At 38.5% G+C, this 17163-nt stretch overlaps 1 protein-coding gene across 4 annotated transcripts in view; it reads right to left on the bottom strand.

Annotated features, from left to right (window-relative positions):
* The window catches only part of LOC126738858 (collagen alpha chain CG42342-like), a 328471-nt gene that overhangs the window by 47173 nt on the left and 264135 nt on the right, over nucleotides 1–17163 (bottom strand). For 3 of the 4 annotated variants that reach the window (XM_050444324.1, XM_050444323.1, XM_050444321.1), the window contains one exon: nucleotides 4973–5081. In XM_050444324.1, the coding sequence (XP_050300281.1) occupies nucleotides 4973–5081 (109 nt within the window). Of the gene's footprint in view, nucleotides 1–4771; nucleotides 4852–4972; nucleotides 5082–17163 lie in introns of all 4 variants that reach the window. The other variant, XM_050444322.1, reaches the window with a different exon arrangement.

Below are 17163 nucleotides of genomic sequence, written 5' to 3'. Positions count from 1 at the left end.
CTTAAGGTTTGAATGTATCCCTTGCACATACATACATGCAACCAAAATTCTCATCATGATAGTTCATTACCCGCGTGTTCAAATGTTGCAGTATTTGTTCCAATTCATTTTAAAGCAAAAGTGAGAAGCATAGAAATAAGAGGAACCAGAGGAAGAGAGGTAAAAGAACAGGCAAAAGATATGGTTGATGCTCAATTAGCATTTCATAAGCTTGTATAAAAAATGTTGAATACAGGGTGGCTTTAAAACACTGACAAATTTATTATGGTGTATATCTGTTATGAACATTTACCTTTTCATGTTTTTAACTCCATAGTTATTAACATTTGCAATGACCCTCAATACTCGTGTGATCTTGTGGGCTTGATTGAAGTTAATAAAGTAATGTGAGAAAAAATTATTAAAAAAATCCTAGCGATTATTCGAAGGAAAAAACAAACATATATGACTAGTAAAAATAAAAACAGGCCAGTCACGTTTCTATTTAAAAAATGTCGTTCTCTTGATAATTCAAGACGAAATTTACCGACAAAAGACCGACCTCAAGATCTGCGGGATTTTATTAAATCAAATACAACAACAGTAGGTTATTTAGCATATTGATTGAACACTTGTAAATAAATGCGTAACCAAATTCGAACTGTAAACAGATTTTAATAAACCATGTTGCGACCTTGTTGATCTCATCAGGATTATGAGACAATATAGAAAAACAAAATAGCAACAATAGGATAATTTAAGAAGGGAATATTGATTTAAATGATCTATTTTTTTTGTTAAGTGCGTTTAAGTATATAGGTAATTAAATTTTTATGTACCATCATACCAATTATATTGATGCAGGTCAAGCATTTTCAATTACTGGAAAAGCAAAAACCGGTGTTGAATTTTTACCAGAACCTGTTGCAGATCAAGAAACAGCTCGAGAAGCACCACAAAACCGTGCAGTTGGACGACATGAAACTGTTCTCCTATCATGACTACAATAATAGACTCAATAGTTACGGAGGGGACGAAAGTCTGTCCCCGCAAGTGGTGGCCGGCATGAAATCCTCCCTAGAAGACATCCCTAAGACCCTCATCGACGTTTGCTAGAAGCTACTGACCAGACGAGCTCTTATCGTGGACCTCCTAGAAAGCATCACCAAATCGAAAGTGGACCTCTCAGAAGTCTCCGGACGCATCGAATCCCTAAAAACCGAAGTGCAAATGCTTACGAATTGGCTCATATTATTCGGGAATTACAAAAAAAAATTAGACGACTGTAGGATCAGTTACGACAAGTCTATGGGGGAGCTAACCGGTTTGGTCAACTTCCTCAAAGAAAGCGAGCGGAAAGCCACCGGGGATATAAAGTCCCGAAACCATTCAAACTCGCAAAATATAAAAGCCACCGAGCTGGAAAACGCTAAAAGAGAAACCGACGCGGCCAACCAAGAGCTCCAAAAGAAACTCCGACACCTCAAAGACCAAAACCGACATAAAAAAATCAATGGAGCAAAGAGAAGGACGAGCTGAGCAGGATGCTGAAGCGCCAAGATACCATGCTGCAAACCCTCAACACCGACAAGACCACACCAACACAGACAATACGAATCCACTCTAAAACCATAGAATCAGAAAAAACACCACAAAAATCCAGATGTAAAACGAAATCGACACCCTCTCCAATAAACTGGTTTCCATAAAAATCCAACTGTAAAACGTAATAACTGAACGGGACGAGGCAGTACAAAAGTACGCAGCCTTCGAAGCCTACTTGGCCCGTATGAGCGAGGACAATAAACTGGACATGTAGAAAATCTCCAGCAGCATCTGCTGGGACGAACAAAGCGCCTTCACTACCACCGAGGAGGACCAGTACATCGACAACATGAGCAAAGACCTGAAAATCCACGAGCTGGAGGACAAAATCCGCAAAATGGAGAAGGAGAGGGTCTACCGTAAGGAAGAAGAGCAGCAACAAAGGGAGAAAAACTGCCCGACAGAGACCGACAAGCGACTGTCCAAGCAGCAGGAGTGCATTAGCAAATACAAAATGTTATTGGAGGAGAACGAGGCAAAACTAACGGAAAAATCGACGGAGGGGCGGAAATAAAGCAGCTAAAGGTGCGCCAGGAAACTCTGGAGGAGCAGAACGTCAAGTGTCTAACCGAGGAGTTGCAGCGGATGATCGAGGAAGGTCGCGGCAAACTCTCCTGATGAGGTAGTCTATCGATAGTGAGCAGAAGATGCTCGTGGAGAAACAAGACCATCAAATAAGCAAGATGGAGAACCTGTTGAGATATAGGGAGAACATGGCGAGGGTACTGAAGGCCTCCAGGGACGAGCTGTTGATGGAGAAGGAGAGCCTCACGAAATACTCTCAAGAATTAAGGTTGGTCCTGACGGAGCTCCTATGGCCCATTGCATACAGCTCGAGATTGACTCGCTCAACGGATATACAGGGTGTTACTTAAAAGTATGTCATAATTTAAAAGGGACATTCCTGGACCAATTTTAAGTCAAAAAGTTCATATAAACATGGGTCCTAAAATAATTAGTTTTTAAGATACAGGGTGTTAAAGTTTTATTTTTTTTTTCGTTTTTAATAAATTTTTCAAATACGGTTTAAAATATTGAACTGAATTTTGGCACAGGATATTATGGTATAAAAACACATTACCGTTTGGGTGTAATCGTTAATTAAAAAAACGTCTTTTATGCATAAAATGCATCTTAAAAAATTATGGAAATAAATTACGTTAGCTTTGCTCGTTGCCAGCAACTGTTTTTTTGTGTATTTTATTCAGTAAACTTTGATAATGCTACAGTGATGTTACTTAGAAATTTGAAAAAACTGGACAGATCAGGTATGCGTATTTTATGTTCACTTTAAAATACCTCGTAATAAAAAACTAGTGTCAAGGTCATATTGGATCTTTCTGGTTTATGGTTCAAATAATATAAACCTTTATAGCAAATACTATTTAGTAGTTTTAATATTTACGAAAAAATGCGGCATTAAAAAGGGGATTTATTATCCTTTCATATGGTTCATATCACTCAAACCATTGTTCTATTTAAGTTTTTAGGGTTCAATTTCACCTTGCTTATAAAAGTATCTCTTGTGTTTCACCGTTTTGCTAAAAATAAAAGAAATATGAATTTTATGCGGGAGTAACCCTGTATAATGCTAGTTGATTCAAATTTTTTTGTGAAAATTATTCTAGCTTTGTACCTAAAATACTTAAAGCCTACCAGTTTTTTCTAGTAACAAGTAAAAATATCATTTAATCTACCTAAAGGAACTTTTGGCTCCTTAGTTAGCCCTCTTTTTCTTTGTTATCAGGTACGAAGCATATTCACAAACGCTTATGGAGAGCAATATCTCCATAAATTTAGAGGAAAGGTCTTTAATTTTGTGGAGATTTAAAGACGCAACTCTGAGCAGAAATTTAAAGTAATAGTGACATGTTGGTACAACGCAAGAATGCTGTACATGCTCATTTATAAAATGCAGAAAAAAAATTTGTAATGCAAAAATAGACTTTTAAGTAACGATTACCATAATACTCTGTCAAGTAAGAACGTGCCAGCTAGTACAGAGAAATTGATTTATAAATATGTTTGTACATAAATTATTTCTACATAGTTGAAACGATGCAATTACTGCAGAATGTTTTTCAAACACTATCAGCAACAATTATCGCTCGATATCGACGTAGCATGCTTTCGACAAGATTATCCGCATACTCATTAAATTTTCCGGATTTCTTTAATCAACTGTTTGACACATTATGATGTCGACTAATATATACCTAATTAATATTGTATCAATAATTCCCTCTATTAGTTTAGACTGAATTTACTAATAATCGCCTTTACCGACAGCTGTTACGTGTTTGGTACGTTCTTACTTGACAGAGTATAAAAGTAAATAAATTCCGTTTTTTGTAATTTACTAAATAAAAAAAAACAAAACACTAAGAGATCAATAAATAAAAATGAAGACAAATCAGCTATTTAGCATAAATAATAGAGTAGTAATTTGGTGTCGACAGCTACTGAGAGTAATGAAGTAAATTTTTGAAGAATTTAACCCATAGAACCTGGAGTTATTGAGAGTAAACCCTGGAAAGATAAAAAGGTTGGTAATAAGACCAAGCTACAATGTTGATGAATGAAAAAGAGAATACTTCTTATTTTCATAATTTGTTTAGCCTCACTGGTATAACCTATTCGCAGGAATTATCCTATTATTCATCAGAATGAAATATGAATGAAGGCCTACGGACGTATTATGAAATCGGGATAACAAAATTTACTTGAGGGTCTATTAAATATTATGATATATTGACTTTTTCATTATCTGCAGAAAACATCCTTAAACATGCTCTATAAAACTTCATACTTTAGTAGCTTCCTGATTTTATGCAGTTTCTGGGGCATTTCAAACAATATTTAGTTTCCTTTTGTAACACTTGAATGAAATGAAATGGTTCACTGCAATTTACTATAATTATAGGAATATATTAGATTATGAAGTAGAATTGCCACTTTAAATAATCACATGGGAATATAGTTTTGAGTAGCTTTGTGAATGAAATTACGTTATCAAAAGAGAATTCATATTTAGATTAACTTTTAAATATTCTATAGATTAATACTAAAATTTTATCTGCTTGAATATTTTCAGTTTAAAAATTATTATATTAAAATAACGTATTTCGATAAGCCACCCTGTACGCTATAAAATCATCGCAGCAGATACAAAATGTAATTACGTTACCCGTTTACCCCTCTTGCCTCGGGCTCCCTTATCGCCGGGGGCTCCTGGGGGCCCCAGTGGACCGGGGTCGCCTTTTTCACCTAATAAACCACTGATAAATCATAATACTTATTTCGCACACACAGAACATAGGGCAATGCGAATTATGTCAAGCGAAGTAGCTAATTTGGTAGACTTGGAAAATTAAGTAATTTGTACTACCTGGAGGTCCTGGGGGTCCTGGTGGTCCTTCGATAATGCCAGTAGGGAACTTAACGTCGCCCGCGATCGTTGTCGTTAACCCTCTTTCGCCTTTGTCTCCTTTATCACCCTAAAATATGAAAATAAACTGCCATTGTAATATATATTTAATATCTTTCTTAATTTTGAAATTAAATTGCATTTTTAGGGAAGCTTTTAAAAATTTCAAATAAAATGGCTAATCATTTTTTAATGAAATATTCCAATTTTGTCCTGTCATGTAATAAACGGGAAATCATATTTATTTGAAGTATACAATATTAGTAGTATAATTTAGTTTTAAATATACTTAATGAAATTTGTCTAAATGAATAGTAATTTTGGAATGAAGGTTCCATAAAACCGCGGGTAATACAGATTTAAATATGTGAATTATAACTCATACTAATATTGTTAAGTTATGTCATTTTACAAACAACTGTTCATTAAGGTGTCAAATTTGTGATTATGTGCATCACATTACTCCTCACTTAGCCACAAATAAGTCTCCCAATAATTCTTCTCCTTCAATGGCTAATACCACCGACTGGATAACTTTCTAGTACAGTTCCCAATGAAAATAATCATAAACAGGCAGAAATAACTTCAACACCAATGCAACACTTGCACAACCTCTTGAATACATCTACAGATTTATTATCCACCGTTGAAATAGATATTTAAGATATTCTTGTCAATCTTCAGAGGGTTCAAATTCTTCTAGACTCCGGAAGCATGGCTAATTTTCTAACGGAACAGGATGTTTTGAGTTTACATAGGCAGCCGTTCTGCATTCCCATTAACGGGATAAATCATTCAGTTTCATGTTGAAATAGGGGTAAGACTCAGCATTTTATTTAGGCCATCTGAGCAAAACACTTTCACGACAGTGCCCTTTCATGAAACTAAGAGAAAACCGTTGGAATTTTCATGCTAGTACCCATAGGAGTCGAGATATCGGCCTTCAAAGGTTGGGTTTTATCATTTTTTCGGGTATACCCCCCGTATCGACTTTTTTCAGAATTTTTTTTTCCAGTTCAAGCTAACTATACCACCGGATTGTTCTCATCAAGTAGATCACGAAAATACCGGGTTATAAGGGAATCCGAGCAGAACTAAAAAATCGAGTATTTTTTCGACCTCGTTTCTGAGGCTAAAAATGGGCATCAAAAATGTCATATCTCGGCTACGGTAAAAGCTATGACCTTGCGGATGGTCTCGTTAAATTCAGAAGAACAAAACTAAGACAAAACCGTTGGAATTTTCCCAATTTTTTTTCGAATTTGAACTAACTATACCAGCGGCTTGTTCCCATCACCTACAACATGAAAACACCGGGTTATAATGAGTTTCGAGAAAAACTAAGGGAATTATAGCACTTTGAAAATGCGAAAAATCGATTTTCTTTAAACCCGAAAATAGCTATAGAAACCCCTATCAGCGGCTTATTCCCATCACCTACATTACGAAAACACCGGGTTATAACGGAATTCGACGAGAACAAGTGGAATTATAGCACTTTAAAAATTCGGAAAAAAGTCAGATGTTGACCCCGTTTTTGAGCCCAAAAATGGGCCACAAAAATGCGAGATCTCAGCTAGTATGGGAGCTACGACCTTGCGGATGGTCTCGTTGGATTCAGAAGGCCGAAACTAAGTCAAAACCGTTGGAATTATCCCGATACGGCCCATAGAAGCCGAGATATGGACCTCCAAAGTTTGAGATTTTTCATTTTCAGGGTATACCCCCCCGTATCGAATTTTTCACCAAAAATTGATTTTTTTCGAATTTGAACTAATTATACCAACGGCTTGTTCCCATCACCTACAACACGAAAACACCGGGTTATAATGAGTTTCGAGAAAAACTAAGGGAATTATAGCACTTTGAAAATGCGAAAAATCGATTTTCTTTAAACCCGAAAATAGCTATAGAAACCCCTATTAGCGGCTTATTCCCATCACCTATATTACAAAAATACCGGGTTATAACGGAATTCAACCAGAACAAGTGGAATTATAGCACTTTGAAAATTCGGAAAAAAGTCAATTTTCGACCCCGTTTTTGAGCCCAAAAATGGGCCACAAAAATGCGAGATCTCAGCTAGTATGGGAGCTACGACCTTGCGGATAGTCTCGTTGGATTCAGAAGGACGAAACTAAGTCAAAACCGTTGGAATTTTCCCGATAGGGCCCATAGAACCCGAGATATGGACCTCCAAAGTTTGAGATTTTTCATTTTCAGGGTATACCCCCCCGTATCGAATTTTTCACCAAAAATTGATTTTTTTCGAATTTGAACTAATTATACCAGCGGCTTGTTCCCATCACCTACAACACGAAAACACCGGGTTATAATGAGTTTCGAGAAAAACTAAGGGAATTATAGCACTTTGAAAATGCGAAAAATCGATTTTCTTTAAACCCGAAAATAGCTATAGAAACCCCTATTAGCGGCTTATTCCCATCACCTATATTACAAAAATACCGGGTTATAACGGAATTCAACCAGAACAAGTGGAATTATAGCACTTTGAAAATTCGGAAAAAAGTCAATTTTCGACCCCGTTTTTGAGCCCAAAAATGGGCCACAAAAATGCGAGATCTCAGCTAGTATGGGAGCTACGACCTTGCGGATGGTCTCGTTGGATTCAGAAGGACGAAACTAAGTCAAAACCGTTGGAATTTTCCCGATAGGGCCCATAGAACCCGAGATATGGACCTCCAAAGTTTGAGATTTTTCATTTTCAGGGTATACCCCCCCGTATCGAATTTTTCACCAAAAATTGATTTTTTTCGAATTTGAACTAACTATACCAGCGGCTTGTTCCCATCACCTACAACACGAAAACACCGGGTTATAATGAGTTTCGAGAAAAACTAAGGGAATTATAGCACTTTGAAAATGCGAAAAATCGATTTTCTTTAAACCCGAAAATAGCTATAGAAACCCCTACCCGCGGCTTATTCCCATCACCTACATTACGAAAACACCGGGTTATAACGGAATTCGACGAGAACAAGTAGAATTATAGCACTTTGAAAATTCGGAAAAAAGTCAATTTTCGACCCCGTTTTTGAGCCCAAAAATAGGCCACAGAAATGCGAGATCTCAGCTAGTATGGGAGCTACGACCTTGCGGATGGTCGCGTTGGATTCAGAAGGACGAAACTAAGTCAAAACCGTTGGAATTTTCCCAATAGGGCCCATAGAACCCGAGATATGGACCTCCAAAGTTTGAGATTTTTCATTTTCAGGGTATACCCCCCCGTATCGAATTTTTCACCAAAAATTGATTTTTTTCGAATTTGAACTAACTATACCAGCGGCTTGTTCCCATCACCTACAACACGAAAACACCGGGTTATAATGAGTTTCGAGAAAAACTAAGGGAATTATAGCACTTTGAAAATGCGAAAAATCGATTTTCTTTAAACCCGAAAATAGCTATAGAAACCCCTATCAGCGGCTTATTCCCATCACCTACATTACGAAAACACCGGGTTATAACGGAATTCGACGAGAACAAGTGGAATTATAGCACTTTGAAAATTCGGAAAAAAGTCAATTTTCGACCCCGTTTTTGAGCCCAAAAATGGGCCACAAAAATGCGAGATCTCAGCTAGTATGGGAGCTACGACCTTGCGGATGGTCTCGTTGGATTCAGAAGGACGAAACTAAGTCAAAACCGTTGGAATTTTCCCGATAGGGCCCATAGAACCCGAGATATGGACCTCCAAAGTTTGAGATTTTTCATTTTCAGGGTATACCCCCCCGTATCGAATTTTTCACCAAAAATTGATTTTTTTCGAATTTGAACTAATTATACCAGCGGCTTGTTCCCATCACCTACAACACGAAAACACCGGGTTATAATGAGTTTCGAGAAAAACTAAGGGAATTATAGCACTTTGAAAATGCGAAAAATCGATTTTCTTTAAACCCGAAAATAGCTATAGAAACCCCTATTAGCGGCTTATTCCCATCACCTATATTACAAAAATACCGGGTTATAACGGAATTCAACCAGAACAAGTGGAATTATAGCACTTTGAAAATTCGGAAAAAAGTCAATTTTCGACCCCGTTTTTGAGCCCAAAAATGGGCCACAAAAATGCGAGATCTCAGCTAGTATGGGAGCTACGACCTTGCGGATCGTCTCGTTGTATTCAGAAGGACGAAACTAAGTCAAAACCGTTGGAATTTTCCCGATAGGGCCCATAGAACCCGAGATATGGACTTCCAAAGTTTGAGATTTTTCATTTTCAGGGTATACCCCCCCGTATCGAATTTTTCACCAAAAATTGATTTTTTTCGAATTTGAACTAACTATACCAGCGGCTTGTTCCCATCACCTACAACACGAAAACACCGGGTTATAATGAGTTTCGAGAAAAACTAAGGGAATTATAGCACTTTGAAAATGCGAAAAATCGATTTTCTTTAAACCCGAAAATAGCTATAGAAACCCCTATCAGCGGCTTATTCCCATCACCTACATTACGAAAACACCGGGTTATAACGGAATTCGACCTGAATAAGTGGAATTATTGCACTTTGAAAATTCGGAAAAAAGTCAATTTTCGACCCCGTTTTTGAGCCCAAAAATGGGCCACAAAAATGCGAGATCTCAGCTAGTATGGGAGCTACGACCTTGCGGTTGGTCTCGTTGGATTCAGAAGGACGGAACTAAGTCAAAACCGTTGGAATTTTCCCAATAGGGCCCATAGAACCCGAGATATGGACCTCCAAAGTTTGAGATTTTTCATTTTCAGGGTATACCCCCCCGTATCGAATTTTTCACCAAAAATTGATTTTTTTCGAATTTGAACTAACTATACCAGCGGCTTGTTCCCATCACCTACAACACGAAAACACCGGGTTATAATGAGTTTCGAGAAAAACTAAGGGAATTATAGCACTTTGAAAATGCGAAAAATCGATTTTCTTTAAACCCGAAAATAGCTATAGAAACCCCTATCAGCGGCTTATTCCCATCACCTACATTACGAAAACACCGGGTTATAACGGAATTCGACGAGAACAAGTAGAATTATAGCACTTTGAAAATTCGGAAAAAAGTCAATTTTCGACCCCGTTTTTGAGCCCAAAAATAGGCCACAGAAATGCGAGATCTCAGCTAGTATGGGAGCTACGACCTTGCGGATGGTCGCGTTGGATTCAGAAGGACGAAACTAAGTCAAAACCGTTGGAATTTTCCCAATAGGGCCCATAGAACCCGAGATATGGACCTCCAAAGTTTGAGATTTTTCATTTTCAGGGTATACCCCCCCGTATCGAATTTTTCACCAAAAATTGATTTTTTTCGAATTTGAACTAACTATACCAGCGGCTTGTTCCCATCACCTACAACACGAAAACACCGGGTTATAATGAGTTTCGAGAAAAACTAAGGGAATTATAGCACTTTGAAAATGCGAAAAATCGATTTTCTTTAAACCCGAAAATAGCTATAGAAACCCCTATCAGCGGCTTATTCCCATCACCTACATTACGAAAACACCGGGTTATAACGGAATTCGACGAGAACAAGTGGAATTATAGCACTTTGAAAATTCGGAAAAAAGTCAATTTTCGACCCCGTTTTTGAGCCCAAAAATGGGCCACAAAAATGCGAGATCTCAGCTAGTATGGGAGCTACGACCTTGCGGATGGTCTCGTTGGATTCAGAAGGACGAAACTAAGTCAAAACCGTTGGAATTTTCCCGATAGGGCCCATAGAACCCGAGATATGGACCTCCAAAGTTTGAGATTTTTCATTTTCAGGGTATACCCCCCCGTATCGAATTTTTCACCAAAAATTGATTTTTTTCGAATTTGAACTAATTATACCAGCGGCTTGTTCCCATCACCTACAACACGAAAACACCGGGTTATAATGAGTTTCGAGAAAAACTAAGGGAATTATAGCACTTTGAAAATGCGAAAAATCGATTTTCTTTAAACCCGAAAATAGCTATAGAAACCCCTATTAGCGGCTTATTCCCATCACCTATATTACAAAAATACCGGGTTATAACGGAATTCAACCAGAACAAGTGGAATTATAGCACTTTGAAAATTCGGAAAAAAGTCAATTTTCGACCCCGTTTTTGAGCCCAAAAATGGGCCACAAAAATGCGAGATCTCAGCTAGTATGGGAGCTACGACCTTGCGGATCGTCTCGTTGTATTCAGAAGGACGAAACTAAGTCAAAACCGTTGGAATTTTCCCGATAGGGCCCATAGAACCCGAGATATGGACTTCCAAAGTTTGAGATTTTTCATTTTCAGGGTATACCCCCCCGTATCGAATTTTTCACCAAAAATTGATTTTTTTCGAATTTGAACTAACTATACCAGCGGCTTGTTCCCATCACCTACAACACGAAAACACCGGGTTATAATGAGTTTCGAGAAAAACTAAGGGAATTATAGCACTTTGAAAATGCGAAAAATCGATTTTCTTTAAACCCGAAAATAGCTATAGAAACCCCTATCAGCGGCTTATTCCCATCACCTACATTACGAAAACACCGGGTTATAACGGAATTCGACCTGAATAAGTGGAATTATTGCACTTTGAAAATTCGGAAAAAAGTCAATTTTCGACCCCGTTTTTGAGCCCAAAAATGGGCCACAAAAATGCGAGATCTCAGCTAGTATGGGAGCTACGACCTTGCGGTTGGTCTCGTTGGATTCAGAAGGACGGAACTAAGTCAAAACCGTTGGAATTTTCCCGATAGGGCTCATAGAACCCGAGATATGGACCTCCAAAGTTTGAGATTTTTCATTTTCAGAGTATACCCCCCCGTATCGAATTTTTCACCAAAAATTGATTTTTTTCGAATTTGAACTAACTATACCAGCGGCTTGTTCCCATCGCCTACATTACGAAAACACCGGGTTATAACGGAATTCGACCAGAACAAGTGAAATTATAGCACTTTGAAAATTCGGAAAAAAGTCAATTTTCGACCCCGTTTTTGAGCCCAAAAATGGGCCACAAAAATGCGAGATCTCAGCTAGTATGGGAGCTACGACCTTGCGGATGGTCGCGTTGGATTCAGAAGGACGAAACTAAATCAAAACCGTTGGAATTTTCCCAATAGGGCCCATAGAAGCCGAGATATGGACCTCCAAAGTTTGAGATTTTTCATTTTCAGGGTATACCCCCCCGTATCGAATTTTTCACCAAAAATTGATTTTTTTCGAATTTGAACTAACTATACCAGCGGCTTGTTCCCATTACCTACAACACGAAAACACCGGGTTATAATGAGTTTCGAGAAAAACTAAGGGAATTATAGCACTTTGAAAATGCGAAAAATCGATTTTCTTTAAACCCGAAAATAGCTATAGAAACCCCTATTAGCGGCTTATTCCCATCACCTACATTACGAAAACACCGGGTTATAACGGAATTCGACGAGAACAAGTGGAATTATAGCACTTTGAAAATTCGGAAAAAAGTCAATTTTCGACCCCGTTTTTGAGCCCAAAAATAGGCCACAAAAATGCGAGATCTCAGCTAGTATGGGAGCTACGACCTTGCGGATGGTCTCGTTGGATTCAGAAGGACGAAACTAAATCAAAACCGTTGGAATTTTCCCAATAGGGCCCATAGAAGCCGAGATATGGACCTCCAAAGTTTGAGATTTTTCATTTTCAGAGTATACCCCCCCGTATCGAATTTTTCACCAAAAATTGATTTTTTTCGAATTTGAACTAACTATACCAGCGGCTTGTTTCCATCACCTACAACACGAAAACACCGGGTTATAATGAGTTTCGAGAAAAACTAAGGGAATTATAGCACTTTGAAAATGCGAAAAATCGATTTTCTTTAAACCCGAAAATAGCTATAGAAACCCCTATCAGCGGCTTATTCCCATCACCTACATTACGAAAACACCGGGTTATAACGGAATTCGACGAGTACAAGTGGAATTATAGCACTTTGAAAATTCGGAAAAAAGTCAATTTTCGACCCCGTTTTTGAACCCAAAAATAGGCCACAAAAATGCGAGATCTCAGCTAGTATGGGAGCTACGACCTTGCGGATGGTCGCGTTGGATTCAGAAGGACGAAACTAAGTCAAAACCGTTGGAATTTTCCCAATAGGGCCCATAGAACCCGAGATATAGACCTCCAAACTTTGAGATTTTTCATTTTCAGGGTATACCCCCCCGTATCGAATTTTTCACCAAAAATTGATTTTTTTCGAATTTGAACTAACTATACCAGCGGCTTGTTCCCATCACCTACAACACGAAAAAACCGGGTTATAATGAGTTTCGAGAAAAACTAAGGGAATAGCACTTTGAAAATGCGAAAAATCGATTTTCTTTAAACCCGAAAATAGCTATAGAAACCCCTATTAGCGGCTTATTCCCATCACCTACATTACGAAAACACCGGGTTATAACGGAATTCAACCAGAACAAGTGGAATTATAGCACTTTGATAATTCGGAAAAAAGTCAATTTTCGACCCCGTTTTTGAGCCCAAAAATGGGCCACAAAAATGCGAGATCTCAGCTAGTATGGGAGCTACGACCTTGCGGATGGTCTCGTTGGATTCAGAAGAACGAAACTAAGTTAAAACCGTTGGAATTTTCCCGATAGGGCCCATAGAACCCGAGATATGGACCTCCAAAGTTTGAGATTTTTCATTTTCAGGGTATACCCCCCCGTATCGAATTTTTCACCAAAAATTGATTTTTTTCGAATTTGAACTAACTATACCAGCGGCTTGTTCCCATCACCTACAACACGAAAACACCGGGTTATAATGAGTTTCGAGAAAAACTAAGGGAATTATAGCACTTTGAAAATGCGAAAAATCGATTTTCTTTAAACCCGAAAATAGCTATAGAAACCCCTATTAGCGGCTTATTCCCATCACCTACATTACGAAAACACCGGGTTATAACGGAATTCAACCAGAACAAGTGGAATTATAGCACTTTGATAATTCGGAAAAAAGTCAATTTTCGACCCCGTTTTTGAGCCCAAAATGGGCCACCAAAAAGCGAGATCTCAGCTAGTATGGGAGCTACGACCTTGCGGATGGTCTCGTTGGATTCAGAAGGACGAAACTAAGTCAAAACCGTTGGAATTTTCCCGATAGGGCCCATAGAACCCGAGATATGGACCTCCAAAGTTTGAGATTTTTCATTTTCAGGGTATACCCCCCCGTATCGAATTTTTCACCAAAAATTGATTTTTTTCGAATTTGAACTAACTATACCAGCGGCTTGTTCCCATCACCTACAACACGAAAACACCGGGTTATAATGAGTTTCGAGGAAAACTAAGGGAATTATAGCACTTTGAAAATGCGAAAAATCGATTTTCTTTAAACCCGAAAATAGCTATAGAAACCCCTATTAGCGGCTAATTCCCATCACCTACATTACGAAAACACCGGGTTATAACGGAATTCGACGAGAACAAGTGGAATTATAGCACTTTGAAAATTCGGAAAAAAGTCAATTTTCGACCCCGTTTTTGAGCCCAAAAATAGGCCACAAAAATGCGAGATCTCAGCTAGTATGGAAGCTACGACCTTGCGGATGGTCTCGTTGGATTCAGAAGGACGAAACTAAGTCAAAACCGTTGGAATTTTCCCGATAGGGCCCATAGAACCCAAGATATGGACCTCCAAAGTTTGAGATTTTTCATTTTCAGGGTATACCCCCCCGTATCGAATTTTTCACCAAAAATTGATTTTTTTCGAATTTGAACTAATTATACCAGCGGCTTGTTCCCATCACCTACAACACGAAAACACCGGGTTATAATGAGTTTCGAGAAAAACTAAGGGAATTATAGCACTTTGAAAATGCGAAAAATCGATTTTCTTTAAACCCGAAAATAGCTATAGAAACCCCTATTAGCGGCTTATTCCCATCACCTATATTACAAAAATACCGGGTTATAACGGAATTCAACCAGAACAAGTGGAATTATAGCACTTTGAAAATTCGGAAAAAAGTCAATTTTCGACCCCGTTTTTGAGCCCAAAAATGGGCCACAAAAATGCGAGATCTCAGCTAGTATGGGAGCTACGACCTTGCGGATGGTCGCGTTGGATTCAGAAGGACGAAACTAAGTCAAAACCGTTGGAATTTTCCCAATAGGGCCCATAGAACCCGAGATATGGACCTCCAAAGTTTGAGATTTTTCATTTTCAGGGTATACCCCCCCGTATCGAATTTTTCACCAAAAATTGATTTTTTTCGAATTTGAACTAACTATACCAGCGGCTTGTTCCCATCACCTACAACACGAAAACACCGGGTTATAATGAGTTTCGAGAAAAACTAAGGGAATTATAGCACTTTGAAAATGCGAAAAATCGATTTTCTTTAAACCCGAAAATAGCTATAGAAACCCCTATCAGCGGCTTATTCCCATCACCTACATTACGAAAACACCGGGTTATAACGGAATTCGACGAGAACAAGTGGAATTATAGCACTTTGAAAATTCGGAAAAAAGTCAATTTTCGACCCCGTTTTTGAGCCCAAAAATAGGCCACAAAAATGCGAGATCTCAGCTAGTATGGGAGCTACGACCTTGCGGATGGTCGCGTTGGATTCAGAAGGACGAAACTAAGTCAAAACCGTTGGAATTTTCCTAATAGGGCCCATAGAACCCGAGATATGGACCTCCAAAGTTTGAGATTTTTCATTTTCAGGGTATACCCCCCCGTATCGAATTTTTCACCAAAAATTGATTTTTTTCGAATTTGAACTAACTATACCAGCGGCTTGTTCCCATCACCTACAACACGAAAACACCGGGTTATAATGAGTTTCGAGAAAAACTAAGGGAATTATAGCACTTTGAAAATGCGAAAAATCGATTTTCTTTAAACCCGAAAATAGCTATAGAAACCCCTATTAGCGGCTTATTCCCATCACTTACATTACGAAAACACCGGGTTATAACGGAATTCGACCAGAACAAGTGAAATTATAGCACTTTGAAAATTCGGAAAAAAGTCAATTTTCGACCCCGTTTTTGAGCCCAAAAATGGGCCACAAAAATGCGAGATCTCAGCTAGTATGGGAGCTACGACCTTGCGGATGGTCTCGTTGGATTCAGAAGGACGAAACTAAGTCAAAACCGTTGGAATTTTCCCGATAGGGCCTATAGAACCCGAGATATGGACCTCCAAAGTTTGAGATTTTTCATTTTCAGGGTATACCCCCCCGTATCGAATTTTTCACCAAAAATTGATTTTTTTCGAATTTGAACTAACTATACCAGCGGCTTGTTCCCATCACCTACAACACGAAAACACCGGGTTATAATGAGTTTCGAGAAAAACTAAGGGAATTATAGCACTTTGAAAATGCGAAAAATCGATTTTCTTTAAACCCGAAAATAGCTATAGAAACCCCTATCAGCGGCTTATTCCCATCACCTACATTACGAAAACACCGGGTTATAACGGAATTCGACGAGAACAAGTGGAATTATAGCACTTTGAAAATTCGGAAAAAAGTCAATTTTCGACCCCGTTTTTGAGCCCAAAAATAGGCCACAAAAATGCGAGATCTCAGCTAGTATGGGAGCTACGACCTTGCGGATGGTCGCGTTGGATTCAGAAGGACGAAACTAAGTCAAAACCGTTGGAATTTTCCCAATAGGGCCCATAGAACCCGAAATATGGACCTACAAAGTTTGAGATTTTTCATTTTCAGGGTATACCCCCCCGTATCGAATTTTTCACCAAAAATCGATTTTTTTCGAATTTGAACTAACTATACCAGCGGCTTGTTCCCATCACCTACAACACGAAAACACCGGGTTATAATGAGTTTCGAGAAAAACTAAGGGAATTATAGCACTTTGAAAATGCGAAAAATCGATTTTCTTTAAACCCGAAAATAGCTATAGAAACCCCTATTAGCGGCTTATTCCCATCACCTACATTACGAAAACACCGGGTTATAACGGAATTCAACCAGAACAACTGGAATTATAGCACTTTGATAATTCGGAAAAAAGTCAATTTTCGACCCCGTTTTTGAGCCCAAAAATGGGCCACAAAAATGCGAGATCTCAGCTAGTATGGGAGCTACGACCTTGCGGATGGTCTCGTTGGATTCAGAAGGACGAAACTAAGTTAAAACTGTTGGAATTTTCCCGATAGGGCCCAT

The sequence above is a fragment of the Anthonomus grandis genome, chromosome 7 (genome assembly GCF_022605725.1).
Source record: "Anthonomus grandis grandis chromosome 7, icAntGran1.3, whole genome shotgun sequence".
NCBI lineage: Eukaryota > Metazoa > Arthropoda > Insecta > Coleoptera > Curculionidae > Anthonomus > Anthonomus grandis.
The sequence above is the reverse complement of the archived record's forward strand: the minus strand, read 5'-3'. Positions and strand labels throughout refer to the sequence as shown.